General features: G+C 44.1%; 1 protein-coding gene across 2 annotated transcripts; it reads left to right on the top strand.

The window, feature by feature from the left end:
• Positions 1–579: 579 nt before the first annotated feature.
• Positions 580–20,447, top strand: LOC115806171 (septin-7-like). Of its 2 annotated transcripts, none has more exons than XM_030766934.1 (13): positions 580–833; positions 3,153–3,249; positions 9,918–10,024; positions 12,818–12,918; positions 13,124–13,258; positions 14,917–15,034; positions 15,807–15,899; positions 16,049–16,145; positions 18,657–18,708; positions 19,124–19,249; positions 19,591–19,726; positions 19,868–20,013; positions 20,172–20,447. In XM_030766934.1, the coding sequence occupies exons 1-13, from the start codon at positions 795–797 to the stop codon at positions 20,209–20,211; spliced, it is 1,287 nt and encodes a 428-aa protein (XP_030622794.1). In that variant the 5' UTR covers positions 580–794; the 3' UTR covers positions 20,212–20,447. The 2 variants fall into 2 exon arrangements, with proteins under 2 accessions (XP_030622794.1, XP_030622786.1); XM_030766926.1 differs by having other exon boundaries at positions 3,150–3,249.
• The last annotated feature ends 561 nt before the right edge of the window (positions 20,448–21,008 follow it).

The raw sequence follows: 21,008 nt of genomic DNA, 5'->3' as shown, positions 1-21,008 counted from the left end.
TTTTCATACTACTGGGTTGGCTGCACTCTGGAGGTAGGCGTTGAGCTTTGCTAGCGCAGATGGAAATTAACACGTTGTTTGAGCATCGAGTAACGTTGACTGCAAATGTCCAAGTTTAATAATGAAAGTTCAAGCGCACTCCACTACGATGCGCTCTTGCACCATTCATTGACCAGCTGAGAATAGTGGGAAAATATTTTTTACTGAAAACATAGTTAAAAGTTTAACGTTGTTTAACATTATTTATTATATAAATGAAGATAGCTAGGATGGTCGTCATGAACATTGCACGAATCAGAGACGTGTTTTTGGGAGACGACAGCGCACACGAAACACCCATCCAAAACACCTTCTCACTACAACGCGCCCTTTAAAGTACTGCAAGTACCATAATGCATACGGTGGCCTTTCAAACCAATCGAACGCCAAGCTTGTGTGACAACACAAATAGAGGCTGAATTCGGCTGTTATTGACCAATGGGTGTGCAGTTCCAAAGGAGGGGACAATCGCCTTTCATGATTGCTACGCTGCTACGTTTCCCCCTTCGCCCGCTGCTCGTATGGCTTTTTTGTCATATGTGCTCAAACCACCTCTCCCAGTTCATTCATTCAGGCCAATTCAAAGGCATTAGGCTTCCGTTGCAGAATTGTATGTTACTGCGCGTCGTGTGAGGAGGGCAACGCTCTTCAGTAGTCGTGATATTTAGCGTAACGCGTTCGAATTCGTCCTTTTTGTTGCCTCATCTTTTTATGCCTGATCTATTCGGATATAGGGTGGGTGGTGTCATAGTACAATGATCGAGAGACCTGACTCTACTGTTTCCAGCATTGCAGTGAGTACAATGTATTCTAAATTCGTTCTGTAATTCTACGAGCATATATCATTTGTGTGGAAATTGTACATATGCGTATCTCACAGACGGTGTGAATTGCTTGTGCATCTCATCAGTGGTAACTGCGGGTGGATTTTTCATAGAAATAAATATCCTTGATATCAAAACATTATATGCGTTAAAATATCTTCTTGGATCATCAGCCCCATCAGTTCTGCTCACGGTCTCTGTTTATCGATTTTCCGTTAAAATGACTGGCCCAAGGCAAAACAATAAGACGAGCATTCGATCTGATGTGCCACGGGCGCTCTGTGAAATGTAACGATTTCTCATCTCACTTATTGTGGTTTTAATTTTTCATGACAAGAAACATCATAGAACCGAAGTGATAAACTGAGACCAAGTTGATTTTTCTAGGTCCAAGATAAAATAGCTAACGTGTGCTCACAGATCAGGATGGGCATAATCTGGGCAAGGAGTAGCCTCTTCGGATGTGTTTTAGACAGGCACTATGGCTGAGATTTAATGCATGCTTTGGCGCTCTTGCCACTGGGCCTGTGAGTGGCATCTCCGGAACAGGACGCGCATTTCTTGCTTGTTAGAGTAGTGGAGAGTGGACATGCATATTAATGTGCTCTTTGAGATTTGAACGTTAAAGAGAGAAATAATGGCGTTTGAACGAATTTGAATGTTTGATGTTTATTCGTCACATACACAGTTTCGCAGTTAATGAGTATATGCTGTGAATACTGTATTCCTATAGCATTCTGGAGGTCTTTCATGGCTTGAATAAAAATGGGTGTCCTGGTTGGTGAGGTTGAAGCGTGCAAAGTGGATAAGGCGGAATCAGTCCTTTCAGTTACCATAGCTGCGCTCACCCTCACTGTCATGAACTCTCTCTCTCTCTCTCTCTCTCTCTCTCTCTCTCTCATGGTACATCTTTCTATGCCCGTGCATTTTTTTTAAAGATACGTTCAATAAGCAGACAAACCAGCTGTTATGTCGTGTGCCCTGTATGTTGGAGGTAGTGAACGATATTATGTAACAATAAATTTAGGAGTGTGGAAATTGCCCAGGGCACAGTAAAAATGATAAAGACTAAATATCTCAAATAGAACGACTGGAGAGACACTGGGTTGGGTTTGGTCGTTTATTTATTTATTTAATTGTGTTGTACATCCATGTCATGTTTCATTTATTCTGCTGTGTGGAACTGAAATTACGGTATCTCAGTCTTTTGCTACAATTAACAGAGCTTTTTTTTGTGGTCAGCAGATGTACTGTACCCGTGTATGTCCTGATTCTGGCTTCAGGATGATACTCATAGCTTTTTAAATGTTACTAAACAAAAACCCCTGTCCTGTCCTGTTGCTACTCTGTCTCTTGTGCATCTTTTACACTGACATTTGTTTCCTCTCAAGATAGTTGAATCCCAAGGAGCTAGCTCTCTCTATCGTCCGTTTACCACATTTAAGTCAGATGAGTCTGTGAGTGTTTGCACATTCAGTTACAGAGAATTATATCTTTGCAAACACTAATCGATGACTTCAGCCCGACCCCCCGCCATCACCCCTCATTGCCAGCCCCCCCCCCCCCCCCCCCCCCCCCCCCCCGTGTAACACTCACTTTCACGAGTTTTTTCCATCGTGCTACGCATGAGAGAGCCGTCAGGCCGGAGAAAGAGGGAGAGAAGCGAGTGGGATCAATTGTGTTTGCTTCATGTAGCGTGTTCTGCAGAGAGAGAGAGTCAGAGAGAGAGAGAGAGAGGATGAGAGTAGAAGAGACAGAGGGAAAGGGAGAGATGGAAGAGTATGAGCAGACAGAGAAGGAGAAGCTGCTGCTGGGCAAAGCGCTGGCCGTCATTTGGTGTGAGATCCACTGTCTCCACGACGACATTTCTCTGATGATGGACATGATACAAAACGTAGGCCAGCATGGCATCACCAGCATGGCATCTGATTTCAGCTCCCACTCCCCCCCCCCCCCCCCCCCCCAGCACCTCCTCCATGAGCTCCTCTTTTTCCTTTCAGTGTTATTTTACCCTCTGAACCCCTCTGTATTCCCTCATCACTCAATCAGAAGTGATGTGAAAGGATGATTACCCTTCAGGTGTGTGTGTGTGCGCGCGTGCGCATGTGTATTTTTTAAACCAAGAGATTATATTGTTATAACTCTTGGCGGTGTTTGCTGCACCTAAGCCTGTGAAGTTGCAGAGACAGTCAAGGGAGATAATGATGTTCTCTGTTGAGCCCAAATGGCTGTGCTGTGTCGTCTTTGATCAGTGGAATGTGGAGTAAATGCTGTGTTCTCTTCCAGCAGAGGAATCTGGAGGGGTATGTCGGTTTTGCCAACCTCCCCAACCAGGTGTACAGGAAGTCGGTGAAGAGGGGCTTCGAGTTTACGCTGATGGTCGTTGGTGAGTGGGGAAATTCTGCTCTCTTTATTGCTCTGTTTATTTATCTGTGTGAGTGGAAGTGAGTTTGAGTGCCCTTTTTAAAAATCTTTTTTTTTTTTTATTTTGGTCACCTTTTGTTAGTGTGTTTTTTTTTTATATTGAACTTGCATTCAAGCAGGTAGTTACTGTAGAAGTGTTGAGTATGCCTATTTCATGCAGTGAGACTTTTGAATCAGTGTTTTGCAGTATGAATGAATGAACATATGTACAGGGTGAGAATAGATCATCTCTCTAACAGGATTAGTTTGGAGAGGTGGGATTTGAGCTACTGTTACACACATACTTCTTTCACAGACATGCCCAAATGTACACATTTAAAAGATAACCAAGATTAATATGTACAGTAGAGTGCTTGAGTGGGTTTATTGATGGGAGTGATATCTTTTCCATTCAGTCCTCATGGAGTGAAGTGTGACTAATTTATTATTGGAAATATGGATTTGTGTGATATAACTGCAACCAAGAGGTTCACCATAGTAACCGTGATACGTGCGTGGGAGTATGTGTTAGAGAGAGAGCCATTCCAGTGAAAATGCATCACCAGTACGGTACTGAACAGCGCTGTACTGGCCTCCCTCTCCTTTTCTCATTCTCTCATCATTTTTCCTGACTATCTCTCTCTCTCTCTCTTCTTCTCAACTGTCTTTTTCTTCATGTCTGTTTTCACTCGCTTACACAATGCGAGCGCGCGTGTACACACACACACACACGCTCACAAAGTCTGACTGTTCTCTCTCTCTCTCTCTCTCTCTCTGTGGTTTTAGGTTTTTTTGTTTGATAAAGATTAGCTCTCTTGCCAATGTCTGAGGAGCTGACTCCTACGAGTTGGACGGACTCGGCTTGATCATTTTCACTTGTTTCACACGCCGCGCTGCTTAGCCTACATTATCCTAGCTTCATCCGCGTATCCGCCGCTCTGGATTGTAAAAGACTCCACGGTCATGAGTACATCACCACAATTCATCTCCACACAGCGGTGATGGAGCAGGAGTCAGCTGAGAGTGTGTTTTGACAGGCTAGAGGCTCGTCCAGGGTCTGGACCGCGGAGCAAGTCGAGCTGGACCGTAGGAGATGGGTCATTGGGAAACATCTCCTCTGTTCCCCTGTCAGTCAGAGAGGCAGACACCACAGAGTTTTGGCTGTGAGCTTGCCTTTTTTCCCTTCATCCAAACTCCGGGAGGAAAAAAATCTGCTTCCTGTCTTTTTTTTTTTTCTTTTTTTCTTTTCATAAGTGTTTCCTTTCATGGGGTTTTATCTGTCTTTGGGAGACTAGCAAAAATCTTTCTTTGCGGGGTTCTGTGGAGAATAGGGCAAGTTTTGAATGAGGACAAATAGCACTGTATTTATTGTGCTTTAAACAACACACTTGATAGTTACACTAAATATTCCTTCTAATCGTGGCTCTGGACCTCTGTAAAAGTAACATAGTGAAAGATTTTAGCGTGGGGGTATTAATCCTGAGAGATCTCAGATTTTAACCGTTAGACCCTTTTATACTATATTATTAGCATAATTTTCCCACTTGTTTTCATCAGAATCTAAGCCAAAAGGAGCGGCAAATAATAACGGCCCAGAGCTTCTTTAATTTCTCTCTTCTTCTTCTTTTTTTTTTTTTTATAAGAAAAAATGATGTGCGGGATATTACAAACTCCATATGAGACAACAGCTCGTGATCCTTCTAAACGTGGTATACTCTCTGTGCTGGAGACGGCATGTTTATTACTGCTGTGTTTACTCATCAGTCCCTCATCATCTCTTGTTTACTCAGGTGTAATCCCATCTGTGTTTGACTGTGCTCCGCTGTTAAGTTTAAGGAGTTGTTTTGCTGCTTGAGCTGTTTGGCATTGCTAAGCTGGCATGTACGTACAGGTTCATTCATTACCACTTTTTGTCTTACTCTGCTGGAGCGTAGCTTGCGCATTGCAACATTCATTTGCCTTGCCCTACATGTAGCTATGGACCAATTGTGCCTGATGACTATGCACATTTACAGTTATCTGTACATCTCTCAATGCTTGAGCCCGTTGTCTCGGTCACAGTTGTCATTCTCTAACATTAGGCGCACTAATGTCACACCAATTAGGGTGAACAAGTCGATTTTCCAGAAACTTCTTCATACTGTGTTGGTGTTAGTGGCAATTTCATTTAAAACAGAATGTACATGGTGTAGTTTGAGTCCTTATCATTTGAGACACTCGATTCATTCACCAGTCAGTGTGTTTGTAAGTGTATGTATGTGTGTGTGTGTGTGTGTGTGTGTGTCACATGATTATGTGTAAACTACTGACAACACGGTCTGACAGGATTATCCATTGGGTCCTGACCGGCTTGCCTACTGACCTTCTGGCCAGAGAGAGACAGAGAGGTAGACGAGAGGGAGACAGAGACAGAGAGGTAGACGAGAGGGAGACAGAGAGGTAGACGAGAGAGAGAGAGATGAGTGAGAGAGAGACAGAGAGATAGATGAGAGAGAGAGAGAGAGAGGGAGGGGGAGGCAGAGAGAGGAGAGGTGAACAGGGAAGATTCTAGCTGGGTAATCCAGGAGATTAACCCTCTTCTCTGTCCTGCTGTCTCCCTCAGAATGAGTGCGTTTGATCTTTTTAGTTCCCCTCTCTCTCTCTCTCTCTCTCTCTCTCTTTCACTTCCACTCTGGCCTTAAGACTCCAAGTGACACCTCTCTCTGTCCTCTTCACTGAGAGCTGTCTATTACCTGAATCTAATGCCTCCTCGTTCACCCTTTGTCGCCGTCTGAATCGTTTAATGCATGTAGGTTTCTTGGAAGTGTAACTCATACGGTGTGTGTATTCCTGACCCGCCATGATGTTTTTAGGGAATATGCTTGTAAGGTGAGCAACAGGGATAAAACTAACATTAATAACCATATATGTTTAGCAGAATCTTTTCAAGCTAATTGATTCACGTACCCATATGTGGTTGTGTGTGTGTGTTTGTGTTTGCGTGCGTCTGTTCACCGGCATGGCTGCGGTTGCCACACACGGCTGCATGATTTCGCATATGCTGAATCTGTCAGATTCACTTCAGAGTCATGACTTTATTGGAACTGTCCTAAACTAACTAGTTCCTCTTCCAGTCAGGACATGTGTTTGCTTTGTCTTTTTTTTCTCCCTCGCTGTTTACAATGCATATTTTATAGAGCACAGTTCTTCCTTCATTGTGAAAATACTTCCGTGTCTGCGCCTGTGTGGAGTTGCTGATCTCTGTCAGTGACCTCTGACCCCTGTGTATCCACCACATCATTTCTTAACAAAGGAGCTTATCACAACTGGAGCCTCACTTACCTCAACATTCTCTCCCCCCCCCCCCCCCCCTCCCCGTGTGTGTTCAAAATTTGTTCAGACAGTCAGTGTCCCTCTCTGTTTCTTAGTGAAAGGGTTAAACAGCAAGATAAGTAGAGATACCTCAAGCCCCTTTACAACAGCAGATGAGAGAGCAAGAGTGTGTGTGTGTGTGTAGCAGAGTGGGGGTGGGGGATTGGGAGGGGAGAAAAGAGAGAGGAGGGGGAGTGTCAGGATGTCGAGGCCCAGCTGTTGCCCCAGGGGTAATTTTGACCATTAGTATGTTGACAGGAAGAAAGAAGACAGATAAAAGTGAAGAATGCCTGGAATCTCCAGAGAAGTGTGTCCATCTGTCTGTCCTTCAGCACTCATCCGTCCATCCAGTAGTACGTCTGTCAGTTTCCTCTTCAGCGTTACGGCATTCTCGTCAACCAGAACAGAGAGAGAGAGAGTTAAAAAGAGGACAAGCTCACTCAGCCAGAGAGCGTGATCTTTCCTTTGTGATCTACTTCTGTGCAGTCACTGAGTGTTGTGTGTCAAGTATTGCATTTTTCAGAGATCATTCAGGCCAATATTTAATTAAAAGTGAACATGAGTTGAAGCTAATTGGGTCAGACTTTGCTCCCAGCAGAAAAAAAAGATTTTTGTGTAGAGCTTTTAGATGGAAAGTGAGACAAAGTGTTAGTCACCGTCTGGTCTGTTCTCTCTCTCATGGTGACAGTGAATGTTCCTTACCTTATCACTGACCTCACCCTCCTCCATCACTCACTCTCTCTCTCTCTCCCTCTCTCTCTCTGTCTCTCTCTCTGTTTATCAGTTTATACAGTATACATTCAGTGGTTTGTTTAAACCTCAGTCTGGTCTAGAGAGCCCCACCTGCTTTGTGATATTTGCACGGCTGTGTTTATGCAGGGTTGCTCTGCTCTTTTGTGACATGCAGGTTTCAGTGTTGGGTGAGAAAAAAGGGTGGATGGGGGCAGGGCTGTGGGGCAGAAAGAAGCCGGGAGGTGAAATCGATCCTGTGTGGCAGTGGGAAGGATTGAGGGGGGATGAGGCTGAATCTTTGGCTGTGGATTGCTCATGGGCAAATGCAGTGGGGGTTTTTCGCTGTTGTTGTTTTCCCCTTAGACCTTTGTAACAGGAGAAAGGGCAAACATCTTTGTTATGGCTTTGTTATAGTTCTTTGTGACTTATGTTGACCCGAACTGAGGGGCTTTAGGCTCCTGGAGCAGGAATATGATATGATCCTCTCCCTGACTGTCCTGTGTTGATGAAATCTTTTCCTCTGGAAGGACTTGCATTGGAGATGGTTTGTTTGCAGTCTGCTCTCCCATTTTCTTTCATATCTCAAGCAAAGATTAGCAAGTCTGAGGCATCTTATCTCAGATGCTCTCTCTCCTAGCAGATGCCTGTGTCTCTAACAACACTTAAAAAACGTGGTTCTTTATTGGTTCTGTGAGTGTGAGTCAGAATGGAGTCTAGACTGAGAGAATTGCGGACCTGTGATTTGAAGTTTTTAAACCTAGCCCAGGTATTTAAGGAAGTGTATAGGACCAGAAGGTTCTGACTCAAACCTTTTGACCTGTGTCCCCCTCCAAAACCCTTTTTTTTAATGCTGGAAGTAGACAGCCTTTTTCTAAACTAGGTGGCACTTCTGTGTTTGAAAATTTTCTAGAACACTGGAAACAGTAAAGGATTTAGACAGAGACAAAGAGAGACAGACAGAGAGAGGGAGTTTCACTGAGTATGGGATTGTGTGCATGGCTTCCATTAAAATGCCTTTATAACTGCTGGCAGACTCCAGACCAAACAACCTCTCTCTCTCTCCCTCTCCCTCTCTCTCTCTCTCTCTCTCCCTCTCTCCCTCTCTCTCTCTCTCTCTCTCTCTCTCTCTCTCCCTCTCCCTCTCTCTCTCTCTCTCTCTCTCTCTCTCTCTCTTTGTCACCACAGATGCTGTCTGTTATACACACGCCACAGCTCTCTTTACGCTCATCCTGAGCAGACATCTAAAGACCACCACCTCCAGCCTCACAAACACCAACAACACAGACACAGACACACACACCCTACCCTCTCAGTTTCATTTAAACTCCCCCAGCAGGCTAATTTCAAGTGTTGTTTGGTTTGTACATTTACTCAGGAGACCTCTGGGTGGGTTTTGGTGTCTCTGCTTTATCTGTTACATTGCACAGAGTGCTTTAAAGGACTCGCACATACGGAGAGAGCGCGCAGCAGAAGGGGAGGGGGGCTGGTGACCTTTGGCCTCTCCAGGCTCCTTGGGTTCTCCCGGTGAGCCGTCTGGTTCTTGGTTTTAAGAGCTTTCTCAGAGGGAGGGGTCCTGGAGGGGAGGGGGGGGTCAATGTGAGAGGTGAAGGTTAGGGATCGTCAGCTGGAGATCTTGGCAACATGTCCATGTGGATGGCCACCCTCAGGGCAGTGCATCATATCACAGGAATGTTCTAAATGCTTCTGTCTTCCTCCGTTCCTTCTCTGAGGGCATCAGTTCTTCTTTACACATGAGGACCACCCACTCCACATGTCACTCCATAAGCACCCAACCGCTCTCACTGACAAGCTCTTAGTCTACAACGCAATCTTAAAGCATCTGTTTCTTCTTACCCTGTGTGGAACCAATTCACACATTCCTGTTTGTGTGCGTGTATGTGTGTCTATGGTACAAGCCTGCGAATGTGTGAAAATTCCACATAGCAGTGGTGTTGACTGTATACTGATGATGTGGTGCCAAAGTCAAATCTGACAGTCGAGCTTCTCCTCTCCCTGAAGCAGGGCACAGCCTTCCACTTAACAAACACGTGTCACAATGTGTTCCCATGTGTGTTAGGGAGTGATAGATTTGCATAAATTAAGCTAATGGTCTGGTCAAGCGTCAGGATGGAGAGGAAATAAAAATAAAGGATTGGGGAAGAAGGAGAAAAAGGGGAAATCTTGTATTCTCTCTAAATAAAGACCTTTTCTCTATCAGTTGTATCTATGACCTTTCCCAGTGGCATAATGAATCAGTTCTAAGTCCTCGGTTACTCCTGGCTTCTCTGGAACAGAGAAAGCCTTTGGACACTTTGTTTTCAAGTCCCCACGATATGTCTTTTTTTTTTTTTATCTCCAAAGCAACAACTGTTTGAGTTGTGTTGTTTTTCCCTGTGTAAGTGAGAATGTGTCTTTGTCCAGCTATGAAAGAACAATAAATTGAAGGGGGGGGGGTATTTGTTCCAGTTGAGTTAATGGAATACCAGACATCATTTGAGTATATAAGTCGTGTTTTGCTCTCGCCTGACAAAAGAAAACATATTTTCTTTGGTTTGTTTCTGTCTCTAGGTGAGTCTGGATTGGGCAAATCCACACTCATCAACTCCCTCTTCCTGACTGACCTGTACTCAAAAGACTACCCAGGCCCATCCCAGAGGATCAAGAAAACTGTACAGGTAATGCCCCCCCCCCTCCCTCCCCAGGACCTGGTCTCTTACCTTCTAACCTTAACTCTTATCTTCAACCAGTCTCAACCTGATTCGCCCTCTTTCACCCTTCTGTAACCCCAGACTACTGACCAACACTTCACCACCATCTTACTCCCTCTTCAAACAAAAGCCAATAAGCATGCAGAGAACCAGAGCACACACACACCCAGAGCCCGCAGTCAATGATCGGGTTACTATCTGGCCTTAAGTAAACACACAGTCTTCTCTCCGCTGACTGAAAAAACTCCTAGACCAGATCAAGGGCACCCAAAATTCACAGCTGCAGAGCGCAGCCTAGCATTTTAGCCTTATAAGGACTGGATAAACAAGGGGTGGACAGATGCAGAGTTTAGGCTTTGAGATACCAAGTGCAGGGGAAAAGGGAGGGGGCGTGTCCAGTAGCGGTTATGGTGACTCGTTCGTGATTCTGAGGGTTGATTGGTTGGAGGGTGCCGGGGGAAGGGGGGGGGGGGTTGATGGTCACTGGACATTTAGATTCCTCCAGAGACCAGAGGGGGTCAGTAGGAGGTCAAGAATGTTCCCACGAAAAACTTCACACTCTTTGGCAACTTTCCCACCAAAACAGAGCGCTCTGTCTGGTCCGTAACTCGAAATGGCCTACGACCCTGTTTTTACTCCACTTACTGTCTGCCTGTACCGCTGGTGTGACACACAGATGCGATTGGTATGTCTGCTGCAGAGCTCTGAAATGCAGAACTGGCACGGAGTTCCCGGTGGTTTGGGTCAAACCTCTCTCCAAGATTGAAGGCCCAGGGTTTGTGTTTTCTGGCCTGCCCTTCGCTCGCTTTCTTATTTGAACTGTTTGCTTGGTTTTCTCGGTTCCTCACAAATGAAACGCAAACCCAGGCACCACCACACCCTCCTTGTTCTCTCCCTCTCCCTCCCTCTCTCTCTCTCGCTCTCTCTCTCTCTCCCCCTCTCACCACAAACTCCTTTCAATTATTGAGAACCACCATCTTACCCTTTCAAAAAAAACAGCAAATGCCTTTAATCAGTACCACAATCTAGATGCGGATCTGAAGCCCTGAAGGTGTTTTAGGTTTCATCTGAGCTGCTGTTCATCATCCTTTTCCCACTGAAGACCCTCAATACGCTGTTTGTTTGCACACCATCAGCACACCTGGTTCTCCTCATCAGCTGATTAGCCGGTCTTTGCTTTGGGAGATTGGGTCAAGCATACAATTGTTGGGTTAAAACAAATTCACATCCTAGAAAAGGGCCATGCAGAATTGAGTTGCAAAATAACAATTTAGGGGACAAAAAAAAGAAAACAGTCTCGCAGTCTCCAGATTTTGGCTTCATCTCGAGGGTGGACATTTCCATTTTCCCAAATGTAGATGAAGTTGCTTTTGAAAATAGAACTGCTCGTGCTGTGTGGACCGCAGTGAAAACTGCCCTGCCAACCGGAACTCAGCGTGTGTGTGTGGCAGTTGAGTCATTTGTGGTCAGCTCATGCAGAATATGAAAACAACAGAATGAGTATTTATACTCAAAAAGAGGCCACATTCTGTCCTCTCAGATTGTGCTTCAATAGAGGAGTAGACATTTTTGTGGCTTTTTCTCTCTTTTTTTTTTTTTTTTTTTTCATCCTGCGTCGATCTGATTCTGCAAATGGCTTCATATGGTTCATAAACATCATTCAACCAAGAGAACTGGAATTTATGTTCAAGCTTTTTCTCCCCCTGTTTATTTTTCACTCTCCCCATCCATCCATCCATCCATGTTTTAGAGCAAATGATTGATCCCATTGTGCTGTGTTTTTCAACCCAGTGCCCCCACCCTCACCCCAAAAAGAGGTAAGATGGAGTGGACTTATGAAAAACACAGCTCTTCATTTGGATGTCTCAACTCATCTTTTCTCTAGAGCCTCCAGTCAGTCCTATACATATACTTAAGTCACCTACCAGCACACCTGATTCAAACGGTCCACTTAACATCTAGCTTTTGATTGGATGAATTAAGCTGCTGCTGCTTCTGCCTGGTGATAATCAGCAAAGGAAAATCCCAGGACTTGGTTAAGAACCTTTTTACTGTAGAGCAGAAGAAGCTTGAAAATTAGAGGAATTTCTGCTGTGTTTTTGAAGTACAAGTGTGTGTGTGTCTGTATGTGTATGTGTGTGAAAGTGAGTATGCATTTTCAGCCAAAGAGGGTCAGCCAAAAATAACTAGGCCTGTGAGAATGTGTGCGCAGTTTAACAGAACACAGCTGAAATAGCAGAGCAGGAAGTGATGTAGCTGAGTCTAATCATCAGGAACCATGCAGATAACCATCTAACCTCTGTTCCACACAAGCCATGTGTCATAGCCAGCAGCTCTGGATCACAACACGCACACACACACACACACACACACACAAAGGGTATCCACATCATGCATGGTAACAGATAGACATATCCTGGTCCTGTTTACCAGCAAACACTGTTGCCCAAGTTATTCACATGCATTTTGTCCAGTCTGAGATGCATAATGAAGAAACACCCACTGTAGCACTGTTCTGAGTACAGTTTTCAAATGATCATGTTGAGCCTGCTCAAGGCATTTTCAGGTTCTGGAAGAATCTGTTCCCTGTAACATCAGCGTATCACAAGCAGTTTTAGAGGAAGTGGTGATATTTACACAGTCTCTTGCACCGCTTGATAAGTCTGATTCAACATTCTGATCTATATAAAAATAAAATAAATGTAAATAAAAATCCATCTGATTTTATTCTATTCTGTACTAATTTAAACCCTATTGTAGGTGGAACAGTCCAAAGTCCTAATAAAAGAAGGAGGTGTCCAGCTTACACTTACCATAGTTGATACACCAGGGTTTGGAGATGCAGTGGACAACAGTAACTGGTAAGTGTTCGTCAAGGAGAAGTCAAAAAGTGTTAGCCAATTTCACATTTAAAAAAAAAGCCTCACAGTACGATTTCATGTGATTTCAGATTCAGAGGAAAAATACTGACAGTTCATGTCATATGTTCTCATTGATGTGTTTTCCTTGTAACCTTCTCATCACCACACCCCCCCCCACCCACCTTTATCTTCCTTCCTCTTTCAGCTGGCAGCCGGTTATCAACTATATAGACAGCAAATTTGAGGATTTCCTCAATGCCGAGTCTCGGGTCAACCGAAGACTGATGCCAGACAACAGGGTTCACTGCTGCCTGTATTTCATTGCCCCCTCTGGCCACGGGTAGGTACTGCATATAGTTTTGCCCGCAGTCTACAAATGATGTGAATCATCCTCGTTCTCCTATTGCTTAAAATAGAAACATCCACATCACATGCATGATAACAGGCAGACACATACCGCTTCTGTTTCTTAGTGAATTGTGTTGCCTGGATATTCGCATCCATTTTGTAGCAGGGCGAGCAGTGTAGTGAAGAAATGAGAATATTAGCTGTAGTGCTGCTCTCAATGCAGTTTTGAGGGGAGTGTATTAAACATGAAATGAGGACAGGGCCACAAGGCGTTCTTCCGTGTCCGTGCATGTGTGTGTGTGTCTGCATGTGTGTGTGTCTGCATGTGTGTGTGTCTGCATGTGTGTGTGTGTATCTGCATGTGTGCGGGTGTGTATACGTGTGTGTGTGTATGTTTCTATGTGGTGAGAGAGAGAGAGAGATGCAGGTTGCCTGTGCACTGACCCAAAAGGTTATGTAACCGCCACTAGGCTGAGCACGCTCCATAAAGGATGTGAGAAAATATTACTCGCCCTGATATTGAAGTCAGCCAATCAGAACCAAGCAGAACCTTGCAAGCTTCTATAACTAAAAATCTCGGAGGATGCTGCTATGCCGTTCTCTTATTTTTGGAAGCTTGAGGAGTTGTTGTTGTAATCTTGGCACAGTCCCCATGCTCTCACTGATAAACTGGATTCTTGGCAGATAAGGGCATGTTGCTATAAAAATACCCAGAACATTCAAAATTAGTGCCCTCCATTAACACATGGCACCACCATCTGGTCTTTTAAAAGCTTGTAGGTTGAATCAAATTGATCTCCAGTATTTATTATATAACACCTTAATCACAAATGGAAACATCGATGCCTCTAAAAGCGCCAGCCCTTCTGATAATCAATCTATCAGTTGTTAGTGTTATTATCTGACCAGTTGGTATTCGTGGAAAATGCTTTATTGTCACATGCAGTGAACTGTTAGCGTATTTGTGCTGACAACTGCATCTCAACAACTTTTTTTTTTTTCTTTCCTCATAGTCTGCTTCCATCCAACTACATCTTTGTTTTATTTGGTGAATAATCTTGAAATTAGAGTTTAGTACCCTTTTGAAACATTCAGAAATGGATATCGGTATATTAAGGTTCTGTGTATATCTAGGTTGTACTGAGCTAAGAAAGCCAAGCAACATGAAAGCAGGCTCAGTTCATGCATGCACATCACCACGACTTTTCAAGTCTAGACATTCCCTAAAATACATTATCTGTTCAGTTCTCCCTCTATTTCAGCCAGAGGCAGCTCCCACACACACTATCTTCTGAAAAGAACAGAGCCTTTGTCTGGCTGCCCATCACTATGAGTAAGAGGCAGGCACGCAAAGTGACACAATCCTCAAATCTCACACTGTGACATAATTATCAATGACGAGGAGAGGGAGAAACTGGTCTGTGTTTGCGGGTTACCCTCCTCTGGGCTATTCGACCCTCTTTTCAGGGGTGTTGTAATGTGCAAGGGTTACTTAGAGCTGTCACTTTAACATTGTGTCACATCGGAAAACAAAAGGCTGGTTTGTTTATCTCTTGTTTGTTGCTCTGACTTGAATAAGATGATTGTTTATATTGTTGTATGATGTTGAGAGTAGTGTGTGAATCATGTGTAAATGTTGTTGTTTTTCAGATTGAAGCCTTTGGATATTGAGTTCATGAAACGCCTCCATGACAAAGTCAACGTCATCCCACTCATCGCAAAGGCTGACACCCTCACTCCTGAAGAATGCCAACTTTTCAAGAAACAGGTAGCACTGATTTGTTACCATAATATCACTGATAATACTGCCACTGACTTGGTACCATAATATCACTGACAATCCCACCACTGACTTGGTACCATAATATCACTGACAATCCCACCACTGATTTGGTACCATAATATCACTGATAATCCTACCACTGATTTGGTACCATAATATCACTGATAATCCCACCACTGATTTGGTACCATAATATCACTGATAATCCTACCACTGATTTGGTACCATAATATCACTGATAATCATACCACTGATTTGGTACCATAATATCACTGACAATCCCACCACTGATTTGGTACCATAATATCACTGACAATCCCACCACTGATTTGGTACCGTAATATCACTGATAATCCTGCCACTGATTTGGTACCATAATATCACTGGTAATCATACCACTGATTTGGTACCGTAATATCACTGATAATCATACCACTGATTTGGTACCGTAATATCACTGATAATCATACCACTTATTTGGTACCGTAATATCACTGATGATCATAACACTCAAACAGGTACCACTGATTTAGTAAAGTAATGTCAGTTGTAATGTACCACCGACTTGTTACGGTAAGATCAGCGATAATTGTAATACTGAAACAGGTTCCACTGCTCCTGCCTTGGGAGTGCCAGATTGTTGTTTACATTTGCAAAAAAAGAAATGGGAGTCAGTACATGTATAAATTTTAGTTTTGTGTGCTGCTGTACTGCTGCCAAAGTCATCTCTTCATATTCCTTTCTCTCATCCCCCCAGATCATGAAGGAAATCCAGGAGCATAAGATAAAGATTTACGAGTTTCCAGACACGGAGGATGATGAGGACAGCAAACTCATCCGCAAGATAAAGGTAGAGGGAGAGAGAGAGAAAGAAAGAGATGACAAACTTTCTATCAGCCTGCACTCGCTCTCCTGCTGTCAATTCCCATCAGCATTGTTTGCTTTTACGAGAGGTCGATTGGAGTGCTGGCTAATTAACTTGCTCTCTGTCCGCGGCAGGAGAAGATGCCTCTGGCGGTCGTTGGCAGCAACGTGGTGATCGAAGTGAATGGAAGGAAGGTCAGAGGTCGTCAGTACCCCTGGGGCGTGGCAGAAGGTACGTACGGAAATGGCGTCAGCAAATCCGATCGGCCCTTTTCGCGTCCGCCAGCCTGCCATAAAAGAACGGGGTTCAGTCGTGCTCGTAGACTGGAGCCCTTGGATGCTTTTCGAGAGCAGTTATAACTGCATGATCTTCAAGGACACCCCTGCAAACTGCACTCCCCCCCCCCCTCCCCCACACCTGGGTACAATGTCTCCAGCACAGGGATTCTGGAAAAGGGGGGTATGGCGTGACATCAGCATCTTCCTTCCTCTAGCAGTAAAAAAAAAAAATCCACCAAGTTTTCCTTAGGGAGAGAGAGAGATATGTCATCCATTCTTTTTTTCCATTACAGGCCACAATGACTGTATTGATGTTGTGGTGATGTTGTTTTCTTTTCCAAAAATTTATTTTTGTATTTTGTATTTCTTTTCTCAATTTATTTATTTTTTGGTGTTTTCCCCAACCCCACCCCACCTAAGCCCCCACAACCCCCCCCCCCCCCCCCCGAGAGATGTTTTATTTTTAATTATTGTGATGTGGGTGAGTGCTTGTTACCAATCATTCACGTTTCATTCTTTCTTTTTCTCTTTTTTTCTTTCTGCCTATTCTTTTCCATGACTGACAGAGGGCATTTTTGGTAAACAAATCCACATCTCATTTGTACACAACTCCTCCTCAGAACCCCCCCTCCCTTCCCGCCCCTTCCTTCACCTTTTTGTTGCTGTGATTGGTCAAAGTGGTGCTGTTTAATAGTCATGGAGAAAACCAGAGTTGTGCAGTACTTCTGCTGCTTGTAGCGTAGGAGCATCGTCACTCTCTAACTCATGGTTTTTGTTTTTTTTTTTAAGCTCCTAATTACCTATAAACAGTACCCTCCTCCGGAACTGCATGCTCTCTTCTTCTTAATCGTTTCAGTTATCCATTTCTTTCTCTCATTAAAGATCCACTGACACGCGAGGTAACAGTCAGTCAGTTGGTACGCACGTGTTGGAAAACTGATTGTCTGGGGAGCGGGTGGCATTTTGTGTCATAATGTGCACTCTATCATCTCCTGCCTGCAGTTACCCTCAGCGTCCACAGAGGGTCAGAACACACTCTCAAAGACTTTAGACCTCGAGGCTGCTGCCGTGGTACTCCAGGCCTGAACTAAGCTGTCGTTTCACATGTTGCGGCGGATTGACAGAGTACACATTAACTAATGGACACCAGTGCTTTTTTGCGCATGCCTTTGGCTTTTCTGTCTGCAGAAACCTCACAAACGCGGGCACGCGTGGGCTGGCATGTAGACTGACTGACTGCAGGCATAGGCAAACATATGCCACCAGAGCTACCCTCCTCAGAGATTTATACTGAATGCATGAGTTAGACTTTACTCAAAAGGGGTTCTACTAAAACAGAGACACGGAAAGCAACATAAAGATGCATCAGCATCAAGAATCTGCTCCTACTGCTGCTGCAACTGCTGTTGCTACTGTCCTGTCTGAGGATGTTACCCAGCAGAACTACATAATCGCCCCAAAACTACAATACCCAGCTTGTCATTATAATTCCCCATGAACCCCTCTTTTTCTCCTCTTCCCATCAGTCAGTTTGGTCCCCCTCAGCTTGTCATCGTCATCTCATGTAACATCCCCAATTCCTCAACACCCCCCCCCCCCTCCAAACTCAACACACATGCTATCTGTAGACTCAGTAGACAAATCAGGGTCACAGGTTATGTTTCTGGTTTCCAACGGGTCAGACCGGGGGGGCTAGTGTGTGAACCCCGTCCCTTCTCCATCAACACTGTCTTTCAGGTAGGTGGTGATAGCTGGCGATTAAAAGGTGGTGATTGGCTAATGTATGTGCTTCTTCATGGGTAAGGTTGCTGTCCCTATTGCTGTTTTTGAACAACTCTCCACTCTCAATGTGATAGATGTTAAGGGGTTTTTCCAAGACTTGCTAATAGGAATGAAAGTGAGGGGTGGATATGAAATGTTTCACCTATGTAAATGATGTGTAGAGCATTTTTGTGACGACAGCTACAGTCCTGGTTAGGAGCATTGTCTGTGATCCTTTTTCCAGAATCCCATATGATGGTCAAACGTGAAGTCGGGACTGTGTTTTCTCTTTTTGTTCAGTCCGTCGTCTAAACATGTTCGTTTCGACCGGTTAACCACCTGACTGTGTCCATCTGAGGAGTCAGCTGTCTAAATATCTAATCAGTCAGCGTGTTTATGTCTGTCTGACCACATAACCACCTGACCAGTTGGACTACGTCAGGGTTTATCCTTATTGACCACTAGAACTAACGGTTCTGTTTACTGTGATTTTTAAAATGTCTGGATTTGTTTGCCCTTCTAAAGTGACTGCCTGTGTTTGTGCAGTGAAATCTCCACTGTGTGTTGTGTTTAACCGACTCACTTTAAGCCCATGTCTGTGTATGTCCAAGACTGCCTTCCCCAGAGGCAGTATTGTACCGTAAGATAAAGCCATGGTGGTGTAATTGTCTCAGCTAACGTCATGTTCTCTTCCTGTCCGCAGTGGAGAACGGAGAGCACTGTGATTTCACCGTGCTGCGTAACATGCTCATCAGGTAAGAGACAGATGATGGTCGGAAGGACAGCAGGCCCAGTCGTATTCTAACAGCATGCATATCAGTCTGCCACTAAGCACATTGGTCTCTGCACACTTACTACTACAGGGTTAGCTCCATGCAGGGTATGGAGGGATAGTTGTCAATATTTGTGCCATAGAATTTAGAAGTTAATAATTTGACACGCCTTGCAGAATGAAGCGTGTTAGCACTGTAATGCCGGTTGTCACAGACCCATGTCGTGTTGAATTCTTTTAACAAACAAGGACATTTTTTTTTATTTTTAATATGTTTTCTCTCAAATAAAACAGCAATTTTAGTAACGGACTCAAATGAAATGTTAGGGGGGAAAACGGACCCTCTGTTAACGTGCAAGATTTTATTTATGAGACCCTGTTACTCACCCTGTCTCCAGGACTCACATGCAAGACCTGAAGGACGTAACCAACAACGTTCACTATGAAAACTACCGCAGCAAGAAACTGGCCGCTGTTACCTGCAATGGTGTAGATGCCAGCAAGACCAAGGGCCAACTGACCAAGTAAGAGAGAGAGGTTCAGGAATGCTGTCACTGGCATGGACTATAGACACTTATAAGCTCTTCATTTTGAATAAATACTCTTTGCTGTATTAATACAAAAGTAGATCATTCAATTGTAACTGATTCCTTTTTTTTTTCTAAGCTTGATTAATGTTTACATTTAAACCTGGTTAATGTACAGTTGTGCAGGCAAAGAGGCTGCTGGGTAAAGAAAAAGGTGGTAAAGGGATTTGAGACTGTCAAGGCACTGTGGGTAAAGGGAAGTGAGTGAGTGGGGAAGTGAGTGAGTGAGGCAGCATGCATGCATGGTTTCTGAAGGCTTGTGGTGTAAACTTCACCAGGAGCCCCCTGGCCCAGATGGAGGAAGAGCGGAGGGAGCATGTGATGAAGATGAAGAAGATGGAGACAGAGATGGAGCAGGTCTTTGAGATGAAGGTCAAAGAGAAGAAACAGAAACTGAAGGACTCCGAGGCAGAGGTCAGTATTTGTGAGAGGGAGGTAGTAGGTGGTATGTGGACACATGGAGTAACTGGAGGGAAATTGTGAGGGTACAAAGCATTTAAGGAATGTATGAATGCATCCTCTAAATTTCACAATGTGTCTCTTCCTCTTCTCCAGCTGGAGCGGCGTCATGAACAGATGAAAAAGAATTTGGAGGCCCAGTATAAAGAGTTGGAAGAGAAACGGCGCCAGTTTGAGGAGGAGAAGGCTAACTGGGAGGCCCAGCAGCGTATTCTGGAGCAACAGAAGCTCGACGCCTCAAAGTAAGTTCACATCAGAATGCTGTTAATAATCAGTCGTTCTCTCTCTCTCTCTCACTTTCCTCACCCTTCTTTTACACTCCAGCTCATATTTTGTATTGTCATTCGAAAGCCAATGCTAGATCAGCCTTCTGACTCTCTCTCTCTCTTTGTATTTGCAGGACCATGGAAAAGAACAAGAAGAAAGGAAAAATCTTTTAAGCGGCCAACTTTTTTCCTCGGTTTTACTCCAAAAACTCCTTTTAACGCCCCTGTTGACGCCCCTATGATTCCACTTTAAACACGCACACACACACACACACACACACATACATATATACACACATGCGCACACACACACACACCCCTTTGGAGCTCAGCAGCAGTGTGCATGTGTACTGTATTTCGAACGTTACATTCCGACATTCCAAATAAACATGCTTTACTTGTGCATATTATTTACTGTCCACCAACAAATGAGCATCAGTCTAACACTGAGAAAACATTCTTATATGGGAGTTACATACTCCTTGTAACTTCACCCAAGTCCAAAAACCTTGTTGGCCTGGACAGTAACGGAGGACACACTCTTTCTGAAACCACTTTTTGTATGTGTGTCTGTGGCATGCATGTTCACTCGTACATATGTGAGAGTCGTTCTTCTTGACAAAGAGGAAACATAAAAAATCCCTCTGATAAGAGAACCTTCATCTCTACCGGACAGGCTGGAGTCTTAAATGCCCTACATAGCTTGCCTGTTTCTGCCAAAACGCACACACAGACACACATATACACATGCTTATCCATTTACATGTAATATATATACAGCTCTCAAAGGGGATGTATGTTGTAAGTGTGTTCTTATGTCTGTGTAAGGAAGCAGTGGATAAGAAACCAAGGGATTAAGTCGAAGTGTGTAAGTGTAAAAGGAAGTGTAAAATGGATTCCCTGTTAGTGATGGGATGTGACCACTGTGTTAGAGAAGTGAAAGATGTAGGGGGGAGAAAAGTGAAAGATGT

The sequence above is a fragment of the Chanos chanos genome, chromosome 1 (genome assembly GCF_902362185.1).
Source record: "Chanos chanos chromosome 1, fChaCha1.1, whole genome shotgun sequence".
Lineage (NCBI taxonomy): Eukaryota > Metazoa > Chordata > Actinopteri > Gonorynchiformes > Chanidae > Chanos > Chanos chanos.
This window is presented reverse-complemented; position numbering and strand designations above follow the sequence as displayed.